The sequence below is a fragment of the Saimiri boliviensis genome, chromosome 6 (assembly GCF_048565385.1).
Source record: "Saimiri boliviensis isolate mSaiBol1 chromosome 6, mSaiBol1.pri, whole genome shotgun sequence".
In the NCBI taxonomy this organism is placed as follows: domain Eukaryota; kingdom Metazoa; phylum Chordata; class Mammalia; order Primates; family Cebidae; genus Saimiri; species Saimiri boliviensis.
In genome coordinates this window covers 52,842,579-52,868,532 of record NC_133454.1, presented here as the reverse complement: position 1 = coordinate 52,868,532, position 25,954 = coordinate 52,842,579, and the positions used below count along the sequence as shown (strand labels likewise).

The following is a 25,954-nucleotide window of genomic DNA, read 5'->3' as shown; positions in this document are numbered from 1 at the left end:
AGGTATCCATTACTGTACTTCCCCAATCTCCTGAAAGAATGCATGCATCCTGCAGTCTAGTCTTAGCAGAGAATAATTGTTCAATAAATGTCAGTTCCTTCCTTGCACCTTTCTAGAAGAGGAAAGTGGGCTTTAAAGTTCCGCACCAGCCTAGAAGCTAGTGCCAAGGAGCCCACAACTAAAGCAACTGGGTGGCTTGCACTCCAGTTTCTAACTAAGCCTGCATCAGCCAATCTCTGCCCTCTGGTGGCTTGGACTCTGTCCCCATCTGTCTGTAAGAAGGATGCCCTTTCTCCCTACCTGCCACGGCTGTCATAAGTGCCAAATGAAAACTTGGATGGCATTGTATACTGAGCAAGTAAAAGTAAAATTTGGGGAGCACGTTCTCTGTGCTAGGCAATTAATTGCTGGTGTTTGGGAGCTGATCCACAAAGAGCCACGAAAACACGTTTTCTGCCCACATAGAGTTAGAGTGGAAGTGAAAGAAGTACAAGGTCATCCGTGCAGAGATACGCAAAGTGAGGTCTGCAAACCCTCACTGGAGCCTGCTAAAAATGTAAATTCCCTGGCCCCATCCTGGACCTCTAGAGTCAGTATCTCTGACAGTGGGGCCCCGTAGTTTGTGCCTCAAATTTGAGAAGCACTTATTTATAGGAGTGCAAAGAGTGAGTGCCACAGGTGTTCAGAAGGTGATAAACTCATCCAGGAAAGCTTCACCAGGGACATGTGCACTGAGCGTGGTCTTGAAGGATGGACAGGAGTCAGAGGCTATTCCCAGGGGGCAGATGGCACCGTACCATCCCATTGCACTGTAATTGCACCTTACTCGTATGTCCATGTCTGCTCCTTCTCACCCTACCCCCTCAAACTGGGAGAGGCCACAGTGAATGAGAGGACGAGTTATGGATGTCGGGGCTTCGGCATGGTTGCTTAGGAGACAAGAGAGAGCCAGTCCTGTTAATATTACAGGTTTATGCTGAGACCAGATAAGTGCGGGTAAATAAAATAGAGCCAAATTGCCAAAAAGCTTAAGTGTGAGACTATTAGGTTTGGACTTTGGTGTTCGGATATAAGGCTGGGCGCAGTGGCTGACGCCTGTATTCTCAGCACTTTGGGAGGCCGAGGCAGCCGGATCACCTGAGGTCGGGCGTTCCACACCAGTCTGACCAATGTGGAAAAACCCCGTCTCTACTAAAAATACATAATTAGCCGGGCATGGTGGCTCGTGCCTGTCATCCCAGCTACTCAGGAGGCTGAGGCAGGAGAATCGCTTGAACCTAGGAGGCAGAGGTTGCAGTGAGCTGAGAACACGCCACTGTACTCCAGCCTGGGCAACAAGAGTGAAACTCTTGTCTCAAAAATAAAAATAAAAAAGATATATAAGGGAAAATTTGAATTTATTGGGGCAGGGGAATGACATAAATTCAGCGATCTTTAGGAAGAGATATCTGAATCTTAAAAAGAATGGGACTTGGGCTGGGCGTGGTGGCTCAAGCCTGTAATCCCAGCACTTTGGGAGGCCGAGGCGCATGGATCACGAGGTCAAGAGATCGAGACCTTCCTGGTCAACATGGTGAAACCCCGTCTCTACTAAAAATACAAAAAATGAGCTGGGCATGGTGGTGCATGCCTGTAATCCCAGCTACTCAGGAGGCTGAGGCAGGAGAATTGCCTGAACCCAGGAGGCGGAGGTTGCGGTGAGCCGAAACCGCGCCATTGCACTCCAGGCTGGGTAACAAGAGCGAAACTCCATCTCAAAAAAAAAAAAAAAAAAAAGAATGAGACTGAAAGACACAGGCAGCAGGGACTGTCACAACAGTCTAGGTGTGAGGCCCTCTATGGCAAGGAGGGCATGAGGCTATGACAGGATGGAAAGAGAAAGGAAGGGCAGGATGCAGAGAACATGCCAAGGCAGGCGGGCAGTATTTGGTGACACTGGTGTGAAGGGAAAGGAAGAAGACATCAAGGATAGTTTTGAGATTCTCATCTGGGGTGAACTAGAGGATAACAAGACTATGGGAATAGGAAAAGCGGCAGGAAGGGATGGCTTATAGTACTGGTATACAAATTATTTTTTTTTTTGAGACGGAGTTTTGCTCTTGTTACCCAGGCTGGAGTGCAATGGCGCGATCTCGGCTCACCGCAACCTCCGCCTCCTGGGTTCAGGCAATTCTCCTGCCTCAGCCTCCCGAGTAGCTGGGATTACAGGCACGCGCCACCACGCCCAGCTAATTTTTTTTTGTATTTTTAGTAGAGACGGGGTTTCACCATGTTGACCAGGATGGTCTCGATCTCTTGACCTCATGATCCACCCGCCTCGGCCTCCCAAAGTGCTGGGATTACAGGCTTGAGCCACCGCGCCCGGCCCTGGTATACAAATTTATTTGTTTGTTTGTTTATTAATTACAGGGTCTCTGTTGCCTAGGCTGCAGTGCAGGAGCGTCATCATAGCTCCTGGGCCCAAGTGCTCTTCCCGCCTCAGCCTCCCGAGTAACTGGGAGTACGGGCGCATGCCACAGACCCAGCTGATTTTTTTCAAATTGTTTGTAGGGGCGGAGTCTCGCTATGTTGCCCAGGCTGGTCTCCAACTTCTGGACTCAAGTGACACTTCCACCTTAGCCTCCCATTAGCTTGTCCTTATAGCAATTCCTGCATTATATGAAAGGCCTCTACTTCAGTGAGCTGTGACTGCGCTACTGCAGTCTCCAGCCTGTCAGAGGGTGACAGATACCCTGTCTCTAGAAAAGAAAAAAAAAAAAAAGATCTTTATCACTCACAGTGTCTAGCAGAAGACATGGGCTGAAAGGTTAACACACTGGCTAGGTAGAAGGCTAGTAAGTTAAGACCTATTTTGTCCTTGTTCTTCCTACTGTGCCATTTGTCTTGGAGAAGAAGAGTTGATCATAGGCATCCTTATTCCATTCTCCCATTACACCTGCGGATACCTCCCTTACTATACCTGGAATGTATTACAACTGTTTTTCTGTTTGTTTCCCTCATAAAACTTCAAGCTCAGGCACAGTGACTCATTCCTGTAATCCCAGCACTTTGGGAGGTCAAGGTGGGTAAATCACCTGAGACCAGGAGTTCAAGACCAGCCTGATCAGTATGGTGAAACCCCATCTTTACTAAAAATACCAAAATTAGCCCAGTGTGGTGGTGGGCACCTGTAATCCCAGCTACTTGGGAGGCAGAGACAGGAGAATTGCTTGAACCCAGGAGGCGGAGGTTGCAGTCAGCTGCGATCACGCCACTGCACTCCAGAGTGAGGCTCTGTCTCAGACAAACCAACAAAACTTCAAGCTCCTAAGGACGATGTCTTTTAAATTTTATTTACTTATTTTGCAGTCTTTGTATTATAATAACCTATAACAATGCCAAGCTCAGAACAAACACCTAAGAAACATCGAGTGAATGAAGACATCAGCTGCAAGCATCTAAAGAGAACTGTTGATGGGCAGTCGTAAATGCAGAACTATAGCTCTTGGAGAAAGTATTTTTATTTTTCTAAACCAAGGGGCCGGGCACGGAGGCTCATGCCTATAATCCCAGCACTCACGTGAGGTCGAGGAGGGCAGATCGCCTGAGGTCAGAATTTGAGACCAGCCTGGCCAACATGGTGAAACCCTATCTCTACTGAAAATACAAAAATTAGCCAGGCGTGGTGGCGCATGCCTGTAAACCCAGCTGCTCAGGAGGCTGAGGCAGGAGAATTGCTTAAGCCTGAGAGGCAGAGGTTGCAGTGATCCAAGATCGTACCACTGCACCCCAGCCTGGGTGACAGAATAAGACCCCGTCTCAAAATAAAGAAGTAAAAGGATGTCATCTCATTTTGAGATTATGAGCATCACTGACCAAATGCAGAAAAATAAGGTAACTGTTAGGAGTGAAATTTGTGATGTCAATTCAGTTTAACAAATATTTACTGAGCACCTACTATGTGTAAAAGAGAAAAATAATGCCATAGTCCTAGCCCTAGGACAGCTCACAATCTGATGTGAGACACAGATACAACACCTAAATATCACACAAGACCAAATGCATTGGGTACAAATAGTACAGTAGGTCTTGGAAGTGCACAGAGAGAAGCGGCTACTTCTGATGGGGATTAGGGATGACTTGCTGGAAAAGAAGGTATTTGAATAAGGCCTCAAAAGATGAGAAAGCTTTGCAATATGGAGAGTAGTGGGGAGTACCGCTTCATGAAGAGCAGCGTGAACTGTGGTGAGGAGCCAGGAGGCATGGTGGGGATGCTGTGGGGCTGACAGGACTTTGGGTTTTACTCTGCAAGCAGTAAGGAATCCTCATAGGTATATGAGAAGAGGGATAGTATCGTCTAACTTCAGTTCTAGGAAAACAGCTTCCTTGTGCAGGATGACTTGGAGAGTCTAGTGTCATGACTCTAGACATGGAAACAAGGATCTCAGGATACGGGGGCCTGACAAGGTGGTGGCAGTGAGAGTAGGAAGGCAGAATCGACATTCATATATTGTTCGAGCAGTTATTCTCTGCGCTTGATGAGATGTATGGGGTGAGAGAGAGGGAAGAGGAGATGATGGCTTTATTTAACCTCTCTGACCTCATTTAACCTCTCTGACAGGGAACAAAGTAACAGGGGCAAGCTTTAGAAACACAATATAGTTTTTGTTTGTTTTGAGATGGAGTCTCACTCTGTCGCCCAGGCTGGAGGACAATGGCACAATCGCAGCTCACTACAACCTCCGCCTCCTGGGTTCAAGTGATTCTCCTGCCTCAGTTTCCGAAGTAGCTGGGATTGTAGGAGCCTGCCACCATGCCCAGCTAATTTTTTTGCATTTTTAGTAGAGATGGGGGTTTCACCATGTTGGCCAGGCTGGTTTCAAACTCCTGACCTCAAGTGATCCGCCTGCCTCAGCCTCCCAAAGTGCTGGGATTACAGGTGTAAGCCACTGCGCCCAGCCATGAAGGACAGTATAGTTTATTAAAGTTCATGTTTTTTATTCTGCTTTAATTACAAGGGATTGGTATTAGCATACCCATTTTGGGGATGAGGAAACTGAGGGCCAGAGAGACTAAGTGTCTTGCCCAAAGTGATTCTATTAGTAAGAACAGAGTCGAGGTTCAATTCTAGGTCTTTGGATTCTCGGTCCAAATACTGGGTCCCTTCCTCACTGTGTTCTACGATCTGGGACCTGTTGGTTGTCTTTGAGATGCTAGTGCGTCATCCACGTGGATGTATTCAGCCACCAGCTGACAGTGGGAATCTGGAGAGACGTTAGAACTGGACAGGCAGAGTTGGGAGTCACCCACAGAGAGGTTGTTAAAGTCAAGTTAGCAAATAGACCTGTTCTTTGCGGGAACAGAGAGGGAAAGGAGAAAAATGATTAGGGAAGGAATATTAGGTGTAAACAATGAAGCAAGAGAAAATGATCAGAGCAGTAGAAACTGAGGATTCAGGGCCTCAGAAACCAAGAAGGGCCAGGTGGTTTTTCTTTTTTCCTCTCCTTCCCCCATAATGGTTTCTGAACTGTATTTGGCAGAGTTCTGTAAAGGGACCTCTTTCCTGAGGGAGAAGACTGGGAGACAGATAAGTAGTCAGCACTCTAGACCCCCACCCTTCCTGTCACCAAGCCGTCCCCACCCACCCGCCCCAATCTTCTGAGCTCCCCAGATAACTTTGTTTTTATTTATTCGTTTTTTGTTTGTTTGTTTGTTTTTGGTTTTTTTTTTGAGATGGGGTTTCACCATGTTGGTCAGGCTGGTCTCGAACTCCTGACCTCAGGTGATCCACCCACCTTGGCCTCCCAAAGTGCTGGAGTTACAGGTGTGAGCCTCTGCACCCAGTCTGTTTTTTTTTTGTTGTTTTTTTTTTTGTTTGTTTGTTTGTTTTTAGGCGGAGTTTCGCTCTCGTTACCCAGGCTGCAGGCTGGAGTGCAATGGCGCGATCTCGGCTCACCGCAACCTCCGCCTCCTGGGTTCAGGCAATTCTCCTGCTTCAGCCTCCTGAGTAGCTGGGATTACAGGCACACGCCACCATGCCCAGCTGATTTTTTGTATTTTTAGTAGAGACGGGGTTTCACCATGTCGACCAGGATGGTCTCGAACTCTCGACCTCGTGATCCACCCGCCTCGGCCTCCCAAAGTGCTGGGATTACAGGCTTGAGCCACCGCGCCTGGCGCCCAGTCTGTTTTTATTGTTTTTATACAGTGGACTTCTGGGACATATATATGTATATATATATATATATATATATATATATATGCATGTATTTAAAGTTGGGGTTTGTGTGTGTGTATGTGTGTGTTTTTTGAGACAGAGTCTTGCCCTGTCATTATGCTGGAGTACAGTGGCACCATCTCGGCTCACTGCAATCTCCGCCTCTCAGGTACAAGCAATTCCCCTGCCTCAGCCTCTCGAGTAGTTGAAATTATAGGCGTGCACCACCACGTCTGGCTAATTTTTTGTATTTTAGTAGAGATGGGGTTTCACCATGTTGGGCAGTATGGTCTCAATCTCCTGTCCTCGTGATCCACCTGCCTCAGGCTCCCATGTTGCTGAGATTACAGGCGTGAACCACTGTGCCTAGCTAAAAAAGATCTTTTGTAATAAGAAGGCTGAAAACCATCCAGCTCAAAGAACCACCCTCCAAATTAGACAAAGCCAGCAAGACCCCAGCTCCGTAAGTTGCCTACCCAGTCTCTGCAATCACAACTGGTTTTTTCTGAGTTGGGCCTCGGGTTGCTCACAAGCCCTTGCTGGAGCCCTCATCCTGTCATTCCACACCTCTTCTCCTCTACTCCCCAGACCAGTAAAGAAGAGTTTAGCTGGAGTAAGGGGGCGCTGAGAAAGACTGTGCCCTCTCACTAAGGTGGTAGATCAGGAACCCTTCTTGGACATCTCCAATAAAGGGCTAAGCAGAAAATTCCAGTTGAAAGTCCAGGAAGAGGCTGGGCATGGTGGCTCATGACCATAATCCCAGCGCTTTAGGAGGCTGAAGCAGGCGGATCACCTGAGGTCAGGAGTTTGAGACCAGCCTGGCCAACGTGGTAAATACCCATCTCTACTAAAAATACAAAAATTAACCAGGCATGGTGGCACGTGCCTGTAATCCCAGCTCATCGGCAGGCTGAGGCAGGAGAATGGCTTGAACCCAGGAGGCGGAGGTTGCCGTGAGCCGAGATCATGCCACTGCACTCTAGGCTGGGTGACAGGGTGAAAACTCCATCTCAAAAAAAGAAAATCCAGGAAGAGAAACACCTCCCAGGGAATCCCCCATACCTGGTGACTAATTTCTCTCTCTCCCAGGAGCCATTTCTTTCAGGTGCCTGGGCAGGGGATTGTTCTGGGAAGGAGCCAGAACATTTTCCGAGTTCTGGAGCTGCCCTGAGATTCTTCTGGCAGGATGTGACAGCACCTGAGTACCTCCTCAGTACTGCAGCCTCGGGTACTATAGCCAAAATAGGAGAGCTGTGCTGTGCTGGGGAGAAGGGGGAGTCAGCAGTACTGGGGGGTTCTGACATGGGGGAGCTGGGACTCCTAGGTCCTCGTCCTCACAGAGCAAGCTGGCCACGCTCTGTCTCCTCCCTTGCCAACCTATCCTCTGTCACCATATCTCCCAAGCTGCTGTCACCCTGGGGCTACCCACTCTGCTGCCCACAGTAACCCCACTGTAGGCTGGATGTCATCTTGCTTGGTCTTTCAAGGTCAGTGGATTATTCTTTTTGGCTTTTTTTTGAGACGGACTCTCGCTCTGTCACCTGGAGCACCAGGCTGGAGTGCAGCAGTGCAATCTCAGCTCACTGCAATCTCCGCCTCCCAGGTCCAAGCCATTCTCCTGCTTTAGCCTCCAAAGTAGCTGCGACTATAGGTGCGTACCACCACACCCAGCCGATCTTTGTATTTTTAGTAGAGACAGTGTTTCACCATGTTGGCCAGGCTGGTCTCGAACTCCTGACCTCATGAACTGCCTACCTCGGCCTCCCAAAGTGCTGGAATTATAGGTATGAGCCATTGTGCCTTTTTTTTTTTTTTTTTTTTTAACCTTGAGACAGAGTCTTACTCTGTTGCCCAGGCTGGAGTGCAGTGGTACAAACTTGGCTCCCTGCAACCTCCGTCTCCTGGGTTCAAGCAATTCTCCTGCCTTGGCCTGCCAAGTAGCTAGGACTACAGGCACGTGCCACCATGCCCGGCTAATTTTTGTTTTGTTTTGTTTTGTTTGAGACAGGGTTTCACCATGTTGGCCAGGGTGATCTTGAACATCTGACCTCAAGTGATCTACCCACCTCAACGTCCCAAAATGCTGGGATTACAGGTGTGAGCCACTGTGCCCAGCCCCACTACTTATTCTTTTCCAAGGCCTGTGGAGGTTTTGATAGGTAGCACAAGGAGTGAGCTGCATCTCCCAGTGGCTTGAACAAACAAGCCCATGTGCTGAGCAGGACGATGCAGGTGCCATGGGGGGAGATGCCAGAGGTCAACTTCATTTTCAACTGAGGACAGAGCAAGAGAAGATTTAAGCCACTGTAACATGTGGGTGGGACAAGGTTAGATAACAGGAAGGACTTACCATCTGATAATGAAAAGCAGGTGGTATAGCTGGGCATGGTGGCACGTGCCTGTAATCCCAGCTACTCGGGAGGCTGAGGCAGGAGAATTGCCTGAACCCAGGAGGCAGAGGTTGCGGTGAGCCGAAAAGCAGGTGGTGAATAGCTGCCGCGTTACCTTGTGGAGCATGGGTTTTCCAGGTGGGTTCCGCAGAGGCTAGAGGTGCTGAAGAGATGCTTCGAGAGCCAGCACGGGCAGGCGAGGGAAACAGAGGAAGTCAGACCTCTCCTTCAAACAGAACATCTCTGCCTTTTTCTCTTTTGTACACTAGGATCCTGCGTATGATTGGAAAAGAGGGAAAAGGTTCTGCTGCTTTATTATTATTATTTTTTTAATAGAGACAGGATTTCACCATGTTGACCAGGCTGGTCTTGAACTCCTGACCTTGTGATCCACCCGCCTCAGCCTCCCGAAGTGCTGGGATTACAGGCCTGCGCCACCACACCCAGTTCTGCTGCTTTAGAAAAAAAAAAAATTGTAAAATTATTATCATAAATTTTTTGATTGTCGACATCCATCATTTTATTTGAGTAGGAGGCACTGATAAATATTAGTTGAGCTGGGTTAGAGGCTCCAGAGAAATGGAGTATCCCATCCAAAGGGGGAAAGGTACACTAGATAAGGTTTAGAGTGACCCAGCCACATTGGGACTCCTTGAAAAACCAGCCAGAGGTGGGATAAGTGGCGCCAGGTAGCCTGCTTGCTCCCAGGTACCAGTGGCCAGCTACAGCCAGGAGAGCCAAGTGGAAGACAGAGGAAATATCTGGGAAAGGGAGTCTATTTGCACAGGGTTCGCTGATTTGTTCAAGGTGGGAGGAACCTGGACAGGATCCAATCGCTGGACTCTGAAGCAGGAGCTGTGCACTCTGTTGAACATAAGCCCCTCCCAGCTGCTGACTTAAGGCTTCTCTTGTCCTTCCTTGCCCCCTTTTCTCAGCCTTGGGTAAGCTCAGGTCTGGAAATCACTTAGGAAAAGCAGATGAAGCTGACTCAGAAGGTTCTGGGACCAAGGAGCTCTGGTGTCACTATAGCTGCTCTAAGAATCACAGGACCCCGGGTGGATATTCAGTCAAGGTACATGGGTATGGTGGGTGTCGCTATGCCCAGTGGTCATACACAGTAACTGGTTGAAAATCATCCCTGCAAGTACTCTGGGGCTGAGAATTAATAGCAGTGGTGGCTCATGCCTGTAATCCGAGCACCTTGGGAGGCCGAGGCAGGTGCATCACCTGAGGTTAGGAGTTCGAGACCAGCCTGGCCAACGTGGTGAAACCCCGTCTACTGAAAATGCAAAAATTAGACAGGAGTGGTGGCAGGCGCCTGTGGCCCCAACTACTCAGGAGGCTGAGGTGGGAGAATTGCTTGAACCCAGGAGGCGGAGGTTGCAGTGAGCCACGATCGCGCCACTGCACTCCAGCCTGGGTGACAGAGCTAGACCCTGTCTCAAAAGGAAAAAAAAGAATAGCAGGAGTCTGCAGGGTCATGGGAATTAACTGCAGGGAATGAGGCAGTTGCTGTCAATTTAAAAAAATCATTATGGAGTATCAACCCAGGGCTGGGTGACAAGTAATAAGCATACAAACGCTCCCTGCCCCTGTGGAGCTCATAGTCTGTGGGATAGGTAGACATTAAATAAATGATTAAAAGTGTGAGTGGCAGACAAAGAAGCACAGGTGCTACTGCAGATCTGCAAGAGGAAGAACCTAATCTCATCTGGGCATCAGGACAAGATCTTTGAGAGAAAGGACGTTTAAAGTGTGATGTGAACATTAGAACAGGGAAAGAACGTTGCAGACAAGCATCTGCAAAGATGCACAAGTGAGAAATCATCGTGCTTTTGGGAAACTTAACAAGAAGCATGGTGAAGAAAGGGAACTGGCAAGAGATGTTCACAGGGTTGACCTATGGTTGGTGCCCTCAAGGTCAAGGATCCCAGGATTTAATTCAGATAGTTGGTGTCAGTTATCTAACGCTGGGTAACAGACTACTCCAAATTTTAGTGGCTCAAACAAGAGTCATTTTTATTTTTCAGGATTCTGTGTGTTGGCTTGTGATTTTTCTACAAATCCCACCTGGGCTCACCCATGTGGCTGCATTCAGCTAGTAGTCAGCTGCGGGGCTGGACTAATCCACGCCTGTTGGGCCTCTGGCTCTGTGAAGTCTTTCATTCTGAAGGAGGCAAGACTGAGCTACTTCACACAGAAGCTTCCAAGAGGGCAATCCCCAATGCACAAGAGCTTATCAAGCCTCTCCTTGCATTATTTGCTGATAGCCCATTGGCCACAGTAAGTCACATGGCTAAGCCCAGAGTCACTGTCAAAGGGGATCCCAAGAGGACATGGGTGGGGGGTGGGATCCCCTCTGACATAGTATAACAATCTGCCACATAATTCTCCAAATGTAAGACGGGAAGGTCAAGGAGATGAAAGATCACACTTGAGGCTTGGTCAGAACCATTGGATTCTTGTCCTAGCTTTGTGGCTTGTGTAAGATGGGTGAAGTTGCTTACTCACTCTAGGTCTCAATTTCCTCCTCTGTAAAATGGAAGGCTTCTAAATCTCAACTTCAGCTGAAACTTGTTTTGCAAGAATTTAAGTATCTTCCCTCTTTTTATTATTTTTTTTTAGAAGAAGTATCGCTCTGTCACCCAGACTGGAATACAATGGCGTGCTCTCGGCTCACTGCAACCTCTGCCTACCAGGTTCAAGCGATTCTCCTGTCTCAGCCTCCCAAGTAGCTGGGATTACAGGCACCCACCACCACGCCTGGCTAATTTTTGTATTTTTAGCAGAGACGGGGCTTCACCATGTTGGCCAGGCTGGTCTGGAAGTCCTGACCTCATGAGCCGCCCACCTCTACCTCCCGAAGTGCTGGGATTACAGGTGTGAGCCACCGCGCCCAGCCATGAAACACAATATAGTTTATTAAAGTTTATGTTTTTTATTCTGCTTTAATTACAAAGGATAGGTATTAGCACACCCATGTCTTCCCTCTTTAACTGTGATACCTACGCAGAAGAAAATAGACTTCCTATTGAATAGGAAGAATTGGAGCTAAAGCCCCCACTCCAGAGGCTTTTGTAAAAGTGCTATGACCTTGGAGTAGTACCAAGAAAGGGTGTGAATTCTTAATAATGAGAGATGGTTCTGAATTGGAAAGAGTCCCCATCTCTCTGGCCACTGAACCAATGCCCCCGCTAAGGCGTTTTTCATCCAGAAGAATCTGTGCTATCACTGTCTGCTGCTGAGAGCTGAGGCCAAGACAGGTGGGATTTGGGGAATAAATAGCTTACCTAAACTTGCCAGTGCCATACCTGCCTCACTGCCCAAGATCTACTGCTGAGAACTGCAGGGGAACGTGGAGTGAAACCTGGGCAGGTGTGCCTTTCCCTGTGGGGCTTGTTAGCACTTCTCAAGAAGCTGCCTGCCCTCTGAGGCCCTCAGGGGCACGTTTGTTTGTTAAATGACTGACATTGACCTAGTTCTGACCCCAGTCTGAAGCTCCCTGGGCATCTGACTCCTGGGTCTCCATGACCCCAGGGAACAAAGATGATGACTCCAGGATCACAGGCTGCCTAAATGCAGGCAGGTGTCATGCCGGGGCCAGGTGAGAGGAAGGCAGGTCTGAGCTAGAACCACACCTCTAACCTAAAACACCCATGGTTTGGGAGTCAGTGAAGCAATAATATTTCATTCAAGAAATATTATTGCCAGGCACTGTGATACCTTAGTAGAATACTAATAACACTTTAGTAATTTTTCTTTAATTCGGTATGAGGAGAGGTGAGATTCAGTGTGTAATTACAGACTGACAAGTTCTATGGAAGCATTTATTTAATTCTATTTGATTTTGAGACAGGGTCTCACTCTGTTGCAGTGGTGCAATCTCAGCTCACTGCAGCCTTCGCCTTACAGATTGAAGCGATTCTCGTGTGTCAGCCTCCCGAGTAGCTGGGATTACAGGGGTGTGCTGCCACACCCGGACCATTTTTGTGTGTTTTTAGTAGAGACAGGGTTTCACCATGTTGGCCAGCTGGTCTTGAACTCTTGACCTCAAATGATCTGCCCACTTTGGCCTCCAAAAATGCTGGGATTACAGGCATGAGCCACTGCACCTGGCCTGGAAGCATTTAAATAAGATAATATAACCTGATCTGTCTCCCTAAGGAAGCCCCTGAGCTCTGATGACAGGATGCATAGGGAATAAAGTAGATAAACCTGCAAGTGGAGAGGAGGATGGTCCAGGCAGAGTGAGGCCGATGCAACAAGCCTTTGCCAGAGGGACCATGGCTGGTATGGGGAACTGAGATGAGGTCAGTGTGGCTGGCAGCCGAGGGCCTGGGACAGTATGGAACAGGGACTGGATATGTAGGCAGGGCTGGACCACGAAGGACCATGTAGGAAATGTTAAAGCTTTACTGTTTTTTTGTTTGGTTGGTTTTGGTTTTGTTTTGTTGTTTGTTTGTTTGTTTGTTTTTGAGACGGAGTCTCACTCTGTCACCCAGGCTGGAGTGCAATGGTGCCGTCTCGGCTCACTGCAACCTCCACCTTTCAGGTTCAAATGATTCTCCTGCCTCAGCCTCCTGAGTTGCTGGGATTACAGTGCCTGCCACCATGCCCGAGTAATTTTTGTATTTTTAGTAGAAGTGGGGTTTCATCATGTTGCCCAGGCTGGTCTCGAACTCCTCACCACAAGTGATCTGCCTGCCTTGGACTCCCAAAGTGCTGGGGTTACAGGTGTGAGCTACCACACCTGGCCAGCTTTGCATTTTTAATAGCAAAGGAAAACTGTTTACATAGGAGGGCATCAGGCAGATTTGCACTTTGAAAAGATCACTCTGGCTGCAATGCAGAAAACAGGTCAGGTTGGACAGGTCAAGAGTGTATGTGCCAAAAGCAGCTGGGAAACTATTGCGGTATTCCAGGGTGAGCTGATGATAGCTTGGCCTAGGGGCAGCAAAGGAAATAAGGAATGAATACATTCAGGAGATTTGTAAAGAGCTTAATTGGACAGGACTTGTGGATGCACTGGACAGAGAGGTGAAGAAGAGGAAGGTGTTAGGATATGCCCGATACTGCTGACCTACAGAACAGATGGGTGATGATGCCATCCACTAGTATAAGGAGCACTGGAAGGTGGCCACCAGATGGGCAGGACTGCATTGGGTCAGCTTTGGACTTCCTGAATTCCTGAATTTGACCGTTTTGTTTGTTTGTTTGTTTGTTGTTTGTTTAGTTGGTCTTGTTCTATCACCCAGGCTGGAAGGCAGTGGCACAATCATGCTTCACTCCAACCTCAAACTCCCAGGCTCAAGCGATCCTTCCACCTCAGCCTCCCGAGAACCTGGGGACACTGGTGCCTGCCACCATGCCTGGCTAATTTTTAAAAATTTTTTGTAGACATGGGGGTAGAGGGGGTCTTGTTATGTTGCTGAGGTTGGTCTTGAACTCCTGACTTCAAGTGATCCTCTTGCCTTGGCCCCCAAAGTGCTGGGATTACAGGTGTCAGCCCCTGCGCCCAGCCCTTGAGGTATCTTTGAGGTACTTGGACGTATGCATCGGGAGCTCAAAGGAGAGGAAAGAGCTAGAGTTAGGAGCTTAGGAGTCAACAGGATCTAGGTGAGATGGCTTAGCAGGAGAGGATTGTTAGGAAGAAGGCCAAAGGCCAAGCCTTGAGAAAGGAGCCTGCCAAGGAGACAGAGATCAGACCTGAGAAGTCAAGTAAGATGAAGGCTGACTTGAAAAATACCTTCAGTGTTTGGTGACATGAAATCACCAGTAACTGTAGTAAGGGCTGTTTTATAGTGAAGGAATGGAGGTGAAACCGAATTTTAGAATGGGTTGAGGAATACGTGGGAGGTGAAGAAATGGAGACAGCCTGGCTGAGAGCTTTGGTTGTGAAGGGAGAGGAGGGAGCTGGAGGCGGATGTGAGATTAAGGAAGTTTTTTGTTTTTGTTTTTTTAAATGAAGAGAGGAGCGTCTGTAAATGTCAACAGGAAGAATTCAAATTTGGTGGAGATGGGGCAGGGTGGTGTGGCTCTATCTATGTGAAGGAGTAGGGCTAATGAAGAGATGGGTGCCTGAGACGGGAGGAGGGAGTTGGCTCCCTAGCCCAGGTGGCAGCTCGTGCAGAGCCTGGGAGGGACAGCCGCTGGCAGGTTGGTATGGTTGGTTGTGGGAGATGAGGGCAGCCCCATGCCCTGGCCCCTGTGACTCGAGAGGAGAGCCGGCTGCTGGGCTCAGCGGCTGCAGCCCCTCCATGGCTGCCTCTGCTCCGGCAGCCCTGAACTACCCTGTTTCATAACGAGTGAGCAGGGCCTCAGGCCCCTGCCCCGTAAGAGCACCCCCAGCCTTGGAACGGAGCAGGAATGAGGAAAGGCTCCCACAACTGGCAAGGGCTTGGATTAGAGGCGCTGAAAGACAGGACCAGAAATTATTTCTCAGGGGTAGGAGCACACCACAGAGGGCAGACAGCCCGACATTTGCTCAGGAGAGAAGCCCAACGTTTATTCTGGTTTTCTTTTTTCGTGGAAGGTGGAGAGGGGAGGCAGAGAGCAGTGGGACCTGAAATCCTGGTACTGGGGTGGGTGAGAGGGATGGGAGTGGAGGGTGTCAATACTTCCTGGGCTAGGCCTGGGCCCCTTTGAGGTGGAAGAGGGAAAGCCTGGGGCTGGAAGGACAGCAAGAGTGCCCAGGGCCTCCAGGCTGGGGCAGGAGAACCCTGCAGAGAGCTCCCTCCTGCCCCACCTCATCCTGCAGGGAGGAGTGGGGAGGTAGGGAAAGCCAGGGACAGCAGGAGCCCCCAGGTCAAAGCACCACTCTAGTGTAAAGCAGTAGCCATATTTTCCTAGAACTAGCCGGGTGGTCCCTCCCTTGCACAGACCACAGGGACTGTGTGGTGGAGGAGGTCCTCTTTCTTTGGGGTCCAGTGACAGCAGGGAGCCCTGTAATATGTGGCCAGTCCCCATACTGGGAGCTGGGTCCTGGGAATGGAGAAGAGGGTTCCTGGGGAGAGGGTGGGTGAAAAGCCTTTTTAATCATTAACCTGGTTGATTTTATCTGAACTGCTGAGGCTCCCGGCTCTATTGATTTTCTCTGAAAGCACAGCATCTGGAGCTGGTGGTTGCCCAGAGACTGGGAGAGAGACCGTGGGTAGAGGTAGGGGAAGAGGGGCAGGGAGGGGAATGGAAACCAGGCCAGGAGTAGGGGACTGGGAAGGAGGGAGGAGACAGGGTCTGAGGGCTGGAAGACTGTCAGAGGAGTCTTTGGGGATGCGAGGAGGCCAGGAAGTCTAATCAGGCACTGGGGGAGGGCGTAGCCAGCATAGCCACAGAGGCACCACTGAGAGCAGGAAGGAGCCGGAAGGATCTGGCAGAGAGGACAAAACTGAAGGCCGGAGAAGCACAGTGACCTGCGCAAGATGACAAGGTCAGAGCCTGCACCATAACTGAGGTTGGTTGATTTTTTTTTTTTTTTTTTTTTTTTGAGATGGAGTCTCGCTCTCTCGCTAGGCTGGAGTGCAGTGGCACAATCTCAGCTCACTGCAACCTCCGCCTCCCCGGTTCAAGCAATTCTCCTGCCTCAGCCTCCCGAGTAGCTGGAACTACAGGCACGCGCCACCACACCCAGCTAATTTTTGTATTTTTAGTAGAGATGGGGTTTCATCGTGTTGGCCAGGATGGTCTCAATCTCTTGACCTCGTGATCCACCCACCTCAGTCTCCCAAAGTGCTAGGATTACAGGCGTGAGCCACCACGCCCGGCCAAGGTCAGTTGATTTTACTGGACTGAGGAGAGAAGAAATGAAGAAATGAAGGCCCCCGGGGTTGGGGAGAAGCTGAGGCGATGGAAAGTGTGCAAAAGAGGAGATGCAGTTTACAAATTACCATATTTCTGAGGACAGGGCCTTTTTTTTTTTTTACCTGTGAGGATATAGTAGACATTAAAAAATGGCTCTGGTCTGACTGAGGGTAGGATCAGGCCATCAAAGGAGGAGGAAGGGGCCAAGTAGAAGTGATGCTAGAGGCCAGGCACAGTGGCTCACATCTGTAATCCCAGCACTTTGGGAGGCCAAGGCAGGTGGATCACCTGAGGTCAGGGGTTCAAGACCAGCCTGACCTGGTGAAACTCCATCTCTATTAAAAACACAAAAATTAGCTAAGTGTGATGGTGGGTACCTGTAGTCCAGCTACTTAGGAGGCTGAGGCAGGAGAATCACTTGAACCCGGGAGGCGGAGGTTGCAGTGAACCAAGATTGTGCCATTGCACTCCAGCCTGGGTGACAGGAGCAAAACTCCATCTCAAAAAAAAAGAAGTGATGCTAGAAAGAGCTGGACAGCAGGGAACACCAAGAAGACACCTGTCTGTCTTCACTTAGCCAAATCCAGGGCCCTGACAAGATAGGTTTTCACCAGGACATTTTCTGGGGCTCCTGACTCCCCACTATTTTGGACGGTAGGACTTCTAGGTCTGTGTCACCTCTGAGGCAGAAGGCAAACCACATTCTGGTGACAGGGACAGAACCACACATATGGACACTGATGTGCCATCTTGGTCCTCACAGCTCCCCTCACCAGCGCAGTTCCTAGAATAGGTCTTCTCTGAGCTGGAGGGGATAAGCCAGACTGCTTCCTGGGAGAACAGAAAAGGAGCAGTGGGGATCTGAAGACAGAATCAGTCAGGTTCACAGTGAGCAGGGGCGATGTGACGGTAGAGAGACATGGGAACAGAGAACACACAACTTGGCTCTGAGATGATATGCAAAATGTTATGACTCCATAGACTGAAGCAGATACAGCATTTCTTTTCTTTCTTTTCTTTTTTTTCTTTTTTTTTTTTTGAGACGGAATCTTGCTCTGTCACCAGGCTGAAGTGCAATGGCGAGATCTCAGCTCGCTGCAACCTACAACTTCCTGGTTCAAGCAATTCTCCTGCCTCAGCCTCCCGAGTAGCTGGGATTACAGGTGCATGCAACCACGCCTGGCTAATTTTTGTATTTTTAGTAAAGATGAGGTTTCACCATGTTGGCCAGGATGGTCTCAATCTCCTGACCTCAAGTGATCCACCTGCCTCAGTCTCCCAAAGTGCTGGGATTACAGGTGTGAGCCACCATACCTGGCCCAAGCCCCCATTCTTTCTGTAACCTCAAGATGGTATAAAATCATCAAGCATATGGCTATTTCTTTGAGTCTTATATTTTGTATGACTCCCATGCATGTTAGTTCTACTAATCTGCCTTTTTTCAGTTGATTTTTCAGCAAACCTTCGGAGGGTGCAGGGGGAAGTGTTCCTTTGGCCCCTGCAGCACCACAGGACCCCAGGTCTTGTCTGTGGTCATGGTGGTAACGGGTGCCAGCCTGGATCAGTCCTGCATCATGGAGCTTCACCCTGGACATTCCAAAGAGCAGGCTGCGGCTGGGGGCTGAAGGATAATAAAGGTGGTATGCCTGAAGTCTCCTGTCTATACCATCTTTTCTCTCCCCTTTCTCTGACAGCTCAACATCCTGGTGGACACAGGCAGCAGTAACTTTGCAGTTGGCGCTGCCCCCCACCCCTTCCTGCATCGCTACTACCAAAGGCAGCTGTGAGTCCTGGGAAGAACCCCGGGGAGGTTCCAAGGCCAAGAAGGGTCAGGGAGGGGTACAGAGAGAAAGACTTGATCTTCAGATCCTTTTTTCTTACTAGGCAAGGGAAAGGGGAAGGGCAAAAAAAAAAAAAAAAAAAAAAGACTGACCAGGAGGGACAGGGTGAAGGGAGTGGTTGGAGAAGCTACACAATGGGAAGAGGGGAATTGAGAGGCAGCCAGGAAGTGCTCCAGTACTGAGATAGGGCAGCCTCCTGTGGGAGGGAAAGGAGGGAGAGCAGCCCCAGAGCTCACAGAACAATCTTAGGGGGCTCATTTTCTCTGCCTAAATGGGGAGACGAAGAACCTACATCTGCTCTGTCTCAGTTCTCTGACAACACCAGCTGAACAGGCCTCAGTGATAGCTCCCCTTGCTGTGTTCTTACCTAGGGGCCACTCCAGGTGGCTTTGCATAGTCCAAGGACATGAAGGAAAGGATCCTCCATAAACCCCTCTGCCTAGACCAGTATCAGGGAACTGAAAGCTAAGGATGTCCTCCGTGCACCACCCAGAGTGCCACCAGTTGGATTCCACTTACTGGTGAAAGGGGGGTTGAAGTGGGCTTTAAGGTAAGAGGCAGTGAGGGATGATCTAGAACCCTCCTTAGCATAAAAGCAGGAAGAGGAAGGCATGAAAGGACAGCAAATGTCTGAGACATCGCTGTGTGTGCAAACCTGAGTAGAGGCTTAAATCCTATCCTTGGGCTTCTAGGCAGCTGGCAAAACCCACCTGCCCTGTTTCCTCCTTTAATGTCCCTATCTAAAAGAAGCAGTCAGGGAGGAGGGTGCAGGTAGGATCGATGAAAGGGCATGCATCCCCGGTCCTCATCCCAGTTCCATCACTGCCCCCACCACACACAGGAGCCCCAGTTAGCGGTGTCATTAAACACAGGTGGGGCTGCCACATGTTGAGCACCTTTCAGAAGTAGTGTGTAATACCAACCTGCTCTGCTGAGATGCTTGTGCAAACCCCTTCTCTAGAACTTGCTGTAGAGGTTTCACATTCACCCTGCCTGGCACTTTCTCTACCACTCAGATGGTACCACTAGGTCCCAAGGCAGGAAGAGAGTCAATGGTTCCTTTTCTCTGGGAGCTTGACAGAACCAGAGGGCAGAAGAGATGCCCGCTAGCTGTCCCTATAGCAGCAGCAGCAGGCACAATGCACAAAGCCCAGGATTGTCCTTCACAGAGCCTGAGCTCAAGATCTAGGAATATGAGCTATGGGGACAGCAGAGTGAGCCTCAGCAATAGTTCCCTTCATCTATTTACAAGGCCACTTTGTAACTCTGTTATGGGCGATGAGTCTAGGGATGTTTTGCTGAGCAGTCTGAAAGCAGACTCTAGGATTCCCCTGAGATTAAATAAGGTGGCATTTGGGAGTAGGTTTAACTTAGACCCTGTACCAGTTGTGGTTAGGCATCCACAGATCTCTGCCTTCTTTCCACAGGTCCAGCACATACCGGGACCTCCGGAAGGGTGTGTATGTGCCCTACACCCAGGGCAAGTGGGAAGGGGAGCTGGGCACTGACCTGGTAAGCATCCCCCATGGCCCCAACGTCACTGTGCGTGCCAACATTGCTGCCATCACTGAATCAGACAAGTTCTTCATCAACGGCTCCAACTGGGAAGGCATCCTAGGGCTAGCCTATGCTGAAATTGCCAGGGTGAGAGGAACAGGGCTTGGCCCTACACACTGTCTGCACACTGCACACTACACAGAGAAGGAATTCAGAGAAGAGGAATTAGCCAAAGGAGGGAAACAATCAATTTAAAGGATTATTTAACAGGGGTATAGGATGGGAGTCTAAATTTTAGCCCTATAGAGGGCAGAACTAGAGTGAGAGAAGCTGTGATAGGTACAAGAATAAGCTGCAGTTTCTATGTACTCTCAGATTTTTTTTTTTTGAGACGGAGTTTCGCTCTCGTTACCCAGGCTGGAGTGCAATGGCGCGATCTCGGCTCACCGCAACCTCCGCCTCCTGGGTTCAGGCAATTCTCCTGCCTCAGCCTCCTGAGTAGCTGGGATTACAGGCACACGCCACCATGCCCAGCTGATGTTTTGTATTTTCAGTAGAGATGGGGTTTCACTATGTTGACCAGGATGGTCTCGATCTCTCGACCTCTTGATCCACCCGCCTCGGCCTCCCAAAGTGCTGGGATTACAGGCTTGAGCCACCATGCCCGGCTTTTTTTTTTTTTTTTTTTTTGAGGTGGAGTTTCCCTCTTGTTGCCCAAGCTGGAGTGCAATGGCATGATCTTGGGTCACTGCAGAACCTGTGCCTCCCAGGTTCAAGCGACTCTCCTGCCTCAGCCTCCCAAGTAGCTGGGATTACAGGCGCCCACCACAAGGCCTCGCTAATTTTTTTGTATTTTTAGTAGAAATGGGGTTTTACCATGTTAGCCAGGCTGGTCTTGAACTCCTGACCTCAGGTGATCCGCCCACCTCCATCTCCCAAAGTGCTGGGATTACAGGCGTGAGCCACTGCACCTGGCCACTCTAAGATCTTTAATAAAGGCCCCCATAAATCTAAAGCAGGTTAGGGATATGGGGATGAAAGATATATGAATCTGGCTGTGTGTGGTAGTTCACGTCTGTAATCCCAGTGCTATGGGAGGCCAAGGCAGGAGGATCACCTGAGGTCAGGAGTTCAAAACCAGCCTGACCAACATGGTGAAATCCCATCTCTACTAAAAACACAAAAATTAGCCAGGCGTGTTAGCACATATCTGTAATCCCAGCTATTCGGGAGCCTGAGGCATGAGAATCACCTGCACCTGGGAGGTGGAGGTTGCAGTGAGTCAAGATCACGCCATTGCACTCCAGCCTGGGCAACAAGAGTGATAGTCTGTCTTAAAAAAGTAAAAAAAAAAGATCTATATGCCGGGCGCGGTGGCTCAAGCCTGTAATCCCAGCACTTTGGGAGGCCGAGGCGAGTGGATCACGAGGTCGAGAGATCGAGACCATCCTGGTCAACATGGTGAAACCCCGTCTCTACTAAAAATACAAAACACTGGGCGTGGTGGCGCGTGCCTGTAATCCCAGCTACTCAGGAGGCTGAGGCAGGAGAATTGCCTGAGCCCAGGAGGCGGAGGTTGCGGTGAGCCGAGATCGCGCCATTGCACTCCAGCCTGGGTAACAAGAGCGAAACTCCGTCTCAAAAAAAAAAAAAAAAAAAAAAAGATCTATAAATCTGTGAACCTGTTAATACTGTCCTGTTTGCATTGCCAAGGCTCTTGCTAATCCTCCCTCTGTCAAATCTCAGTGCGTTAAGATGGTCTTTCCCACAGAGCATCCCCCAAGCTTTCAAATTTGCCTTCCAGTTTAGACAGCTGGCCTCTGTCCTTTAGGGCCATATAACTCACTCCTTGTCTCTTTCTGCCAAAGCCTGACGACACCCTGGAGCCTTTCTTCGACTCCCTGGTAAAGCAGACCCACGTTCCCAACCTCTTCTCCCTGCAGCTCTGTGGTGCTGGCTTCCCCCTCAACCAGTCTGAAGTGCTGGCCTCGGTTGGAGGGAGCATGGTGAGTAGGTTCTCAGAGAGGGGAAGTCCTGGCACTGGGAGACAGATGGGTGTCATCTGCCCCCCTCCCTGAAAGCTACACCACAGTTTTGCCTCCAGTACTTAGAATCAAGAGGAACCTCTTTATATTCCTTACCCTCACTTTATTTTTCTATTCTTTTCTTCTTTGCATTATTCCAGAAAGGAATCAAGGCATCTATGGTAAACTTGGAAAGGAAGGCAATTAGGAAAATTTCAAAGGAAATGAAAATAAGACCTGTTGAATGAAAATTATTCATTTTGACAGTCAGAAGGCAGAGATATAAGGAGTTTGTCTATTTATTAATTAATTAGAACATGGTAAATTGTTCTCCAATAAGCAGAGAAAATATAACTCGTAATAGAAACAAATAACCATTCATTCAACATTTATTGTGGCAGTTTAGATTTAAATTAACTTTATATAAAGGGCTGTATGATTCTGAAACAAATAATTAAAAATCCTGGAAAGTCTTTTTTCCTGAACACATTTAACAAACTAGAAATCACTTTGGGCATGATTTGATTAGAAGCAGGAAGATGAAAAGGGTAACCTGTAGAAGACCTTGCCACCCCAAGAAATCACTGATCTTACTGCTTGGTCCTTGAGGGACTCACTCTCCTTCTGTGCCAGGACACGGGCACCTGCCTCTTTTTTTCCCTAGATCATTGGAGGTATCGACCACTCACTGTACACAGGCAGTCTCTGGTATACACCCATCCGGCGGGAGTGGTATTATGAGGTGATCATTGTGCGGGTGGAGATCAATGGACAGGATCTGAAAATGGACTGCAAGGAGGTAATACAACCAAGGGGGACCCAGGCAACGTGAGCGGGTAGGTAATACAGTGTGAAGGAAGACTCTAGTTACGATGTTGGGAGGATGAGGCAGAGGTAACAGGACCTGCCAAAAGCGTTCGAAGTTGAGCCCAGAATAGTCAGGGGCTTAATGGTCACAAAGCAGGACCTAAGTTTTGGGGCCTATGGACTGGTAGTGGAAAAAAAAACCATGGAACTAGTTCTGACGTCTGGACTTTAGTCACTGCTTTGCTTCGTAGCCTTGGGCAAGTCTTTTGCAAGTCACGGTGATAGAATGAAGAGCCTGTCTTTGGAGTCAGGGAGAACTAGATCTGAATCTGGCTCTGACGTCTACTACCTATGTACCCTTAGGCCAGTTACTGTGTTTCAGTTTCCTTATCTGCAAAACAGGTAAAAATAACTTTCCCAGAATATCAGAGATAATGTATAGTGTTTATCTCTGTGCTTGGCAGTACTCAATAAAAGGTAACTAAACCATTTATGTCTTCCTTCCCTAGATGCTTATGTATGTTAAATTAGAGGAGATACAAATGTACTAAGAAAAGTTAAAGGCGGTCAGGTGAGGTGGCTCATGCCTGTAATAATCCCAGCACTTTAGGAGGCTGAGTCGGGCAGATCATTTGAGGTCAGGAGTTTGAGACTAGCCTGGCCAACATGGTGAAACCCCATCTCTACTGAAAATACAAAAAAATTAACCATATGTGGTGGCAGGCATCTGTAGTCCCAGCTACTTGGGAGACTGAGGCAGGACAATGGTTTGAACCCAGGAGGCAGAGGCTGCAGTGAGCTAAGACTGCACCACTGCACTCCAGCCTGGGTGACAGAGCTATGTCTCAAAAAAAAAAAAAAAAACAAACAAAACAAAACAAAAAAAAAACCGTGTGCCTTCCATCTGTTGGGCACAGTTCTAAGTGCTTTCAATTGTTGATTTATTTAACCCTTACAATAACCATCTGAGGTAGGCACTATTTTTATCCTCACTTTAGAGATGAAGAAACTGAGGCACAGAGGTTAACTTGTCTAAGGAGGTAGACTTAGGAGGTGCCAAAGCCAAGATGCCAGCCCAGCCAGGGTCCCAGCAGTAACCCCCTACTGCCCAGAGCCCATCATCAAAAACCTTTTGACTCTCTCTCTTCTCCCTCTTAGTACAACTATGACAAGAGCATAGTGGACAGTGGCACCACCAACCTTCGTTTGCCCAAGAAAGTGTTTGAAGCTGCAGTCAAATCCATCAAGGCAGCCTCCTCAGTGAGTGGACTAAGGATGGGGGTAAAAGAAATGGTACAGTGTCTGAGAGAAGACAGCGAGAGTCACGTTCTTCAGCAAGAGCCAAGATGTCTGCACTTAGACCCTTCTAGTCAGAGCTCTTACTCTTCCCTTGGTGGGGTGCAGTGCTTCACACCTGTAATCCCAGCACTTTGGGAGATTGAGGCGGATGGATCACGAGGTCAGGAGTTCCAAGACCAGCCTAACATGGTGGAACCCTGTCCCCACTAAAAGTACAAAAATTGACCAAGCGTGGTGGTGCACACCTGTAATCCTGGCTACTGGGTTGGTGGTTGCGGAGACAGGAGAATCACTTGAACACTGGAGGTGGAGGGTGCAGTGAGCTGAGTTTAGGACACTGTACTCCAGCCTGGGCAACAGAATGAGACTGTTTTAAAAAAAAAAACAAAACCCTTTTATGGGTGTCACTTTGCTTATCACATGACCCTGGTACAAAAGTCTGACATCACACTCCCACTCTCTTCCTCTAATCCTTTGGTTGACCCCTCTCCACTTTGAATATTTCACTGGAAAAGCAAATGAAGGGCCCAGTTAATGTATCTGAACATGGGAGGGGCAAGATGATAGAGGCTTTTCTTCATTGTTATCCCCTTCTTGCCAACACAGACGGAGAAATTCCCCGATGGTTTCTGGCTAGGAGAGCAGCTGGTGTGTTGGCAAGCAGGCACCACCCCTTGGAACATTTTCCCAGTCATCTCACTCTACCTAATGGGTGAGGTTACCAATCAGTCCTTCCGCATCACCATCCTTCCACAGGTAAGTCCCAGCCTGAGTCAGTGGGATCTCAGGAAGGGGCGAAGTACATACTGGGAGACAGTGAGCAGGTATGGCTTGCCAGAACTTGGAAGGCAGATGAATAGTGTCCACTGGTAAAGGGGTCTTAGAAAACCCAATGCGTCAGAGCTCAGGGATGGCAAAGGGAAGGGCACAGATGCCTAGAAGGCAGAGATGGGGTGAAGGAGAGTGAGGAAGACACTCAACCTGTGATTGCTTACCCCTAGCAATACCTACGGCCAGTGGAAGATGTGGCTACATCCCAAGACGACTGTTACAAGTTTGCCATCTCACAGTCATCCACTGGCACTGTTATGGGAGCTGTTATCATGGAGGGCTTCTATGTTGTCTTTGATCGGGCCCGAAAACGAATTGGCTTTGCTGTCAGCGCTTGCCATGGTGAGAGTGCCAGGGTTGAGGGTTTGGGATCAGTCTCTGTATTTTCCTTGTCAGCCAACAGTTAGTATACATGAGTCCCTGTCAGTTTAGGGGAGGGTAGTTAACAGTTGCCTTAAACCCAAGTCAACAATTCTGCAAAAGCTAGTGTCAATGCTTGTCCTTTTTTATACTGCCTGCCGTAATGACCAATGCCTGGATTGGTAACCTCTGCTGGAAACCGAGCATCAAGAGCTGCCTGGTACCTTGGGAAGCTCTTGATGCAAGGGTAGCAGGCTGAGCCTACAGTGACCCTGTCAGCTGCCACACGGCAAGGTTGAATGCTGCTTCAGAAAGGTGGCAGGATTTTGCAGTTGGATTTCAGCAGCAGAAAGTAAGTTTACTAGGTGTGGCTTTTGGTCAAGGGACTGGCTTTTGATCAACTCAGAACTACTGACTTTTAGTTATCACTCCTACCAGCTGGGTATACAAGTAAGGGCTGCTGGTCTCAGTGACTTGGGAGGGAAGACAGGCTTCTACCTGGTGCTGGCTTCCCGGCCTGCTCCTAAATATCTCCTAGGAAGGATATTGAATAGATTCTGCAGGGGCTAATTTCAGGGTCTATCAGGAAGTTCTTTTTGTTATATAACCCAAACTAGTCTATGACCATGAGAGCTGTCCATTCACATTTGCCCTCTCCCCAGTGCACGATGAGTTCAGGACGGCAGCGGTGGAAGGCCCTTTTGTCACCCCAGACATGGAAGACTGTGGCTACAACATTCCACAGACAGATGAGTCAACCCTCATGACCATAGCCTATGTCATGGCTGCCATCTGCGCCCTCTTCATGCTGCCACTCTGCCTCATGGTGTGTCAGTGGCGCTGCCTCCGCTGCCTGCGCCAGCAGCATGATGACTTTGCTGATGACATCTCCCTGCTGAAGTGAAGAGGCCT

The 25,954-nt window shown here is 49.0% G+C and overlaps 1 protein-coding gene across 1 annotated transcript in view; it reads left to right on the top strand.

The window, feature by feature from the left end:
* Nucleotides 1-25,954, top strand: part of BACE1 (beta-secretase 1) — a 28,565-nt gene extending 2,611 nt beyond the window's left edge. Inside the window, exons 2-9 of the mRNA XM_003923653.4 lie at nt 18,078-18,166; nt 19,652-19,868; nt 21,590-21,727; nt 22,410-22,544; nt 23,711-23,812; nt 24,458-24,607; nt 24,853-25,024; nt 25,705-25,954. Of these exons, the coding sequence (XP_003923702.1) occupies nt 18,078-18,166; nt 19,652-19,868; nt 21,590-21,727; nt 22,410-22,544; nt 23,711-23,812; nt 24,458-24,607; nt 24,853-25,024; nt 25,705-25,946 (1,245 nt within the window). The 3' untranslated portion in view covers nt 25,947-25,954. The remainder of the gene's footprint in view (nt 1-18,077; nt 18,167-19,651; nt 19,869-21,589; nt 21,728-22,409; nt 22,545-23,710; nt 23,813-24,457; nt 24,608-24,852; nt 25,025-25,704) is intronic.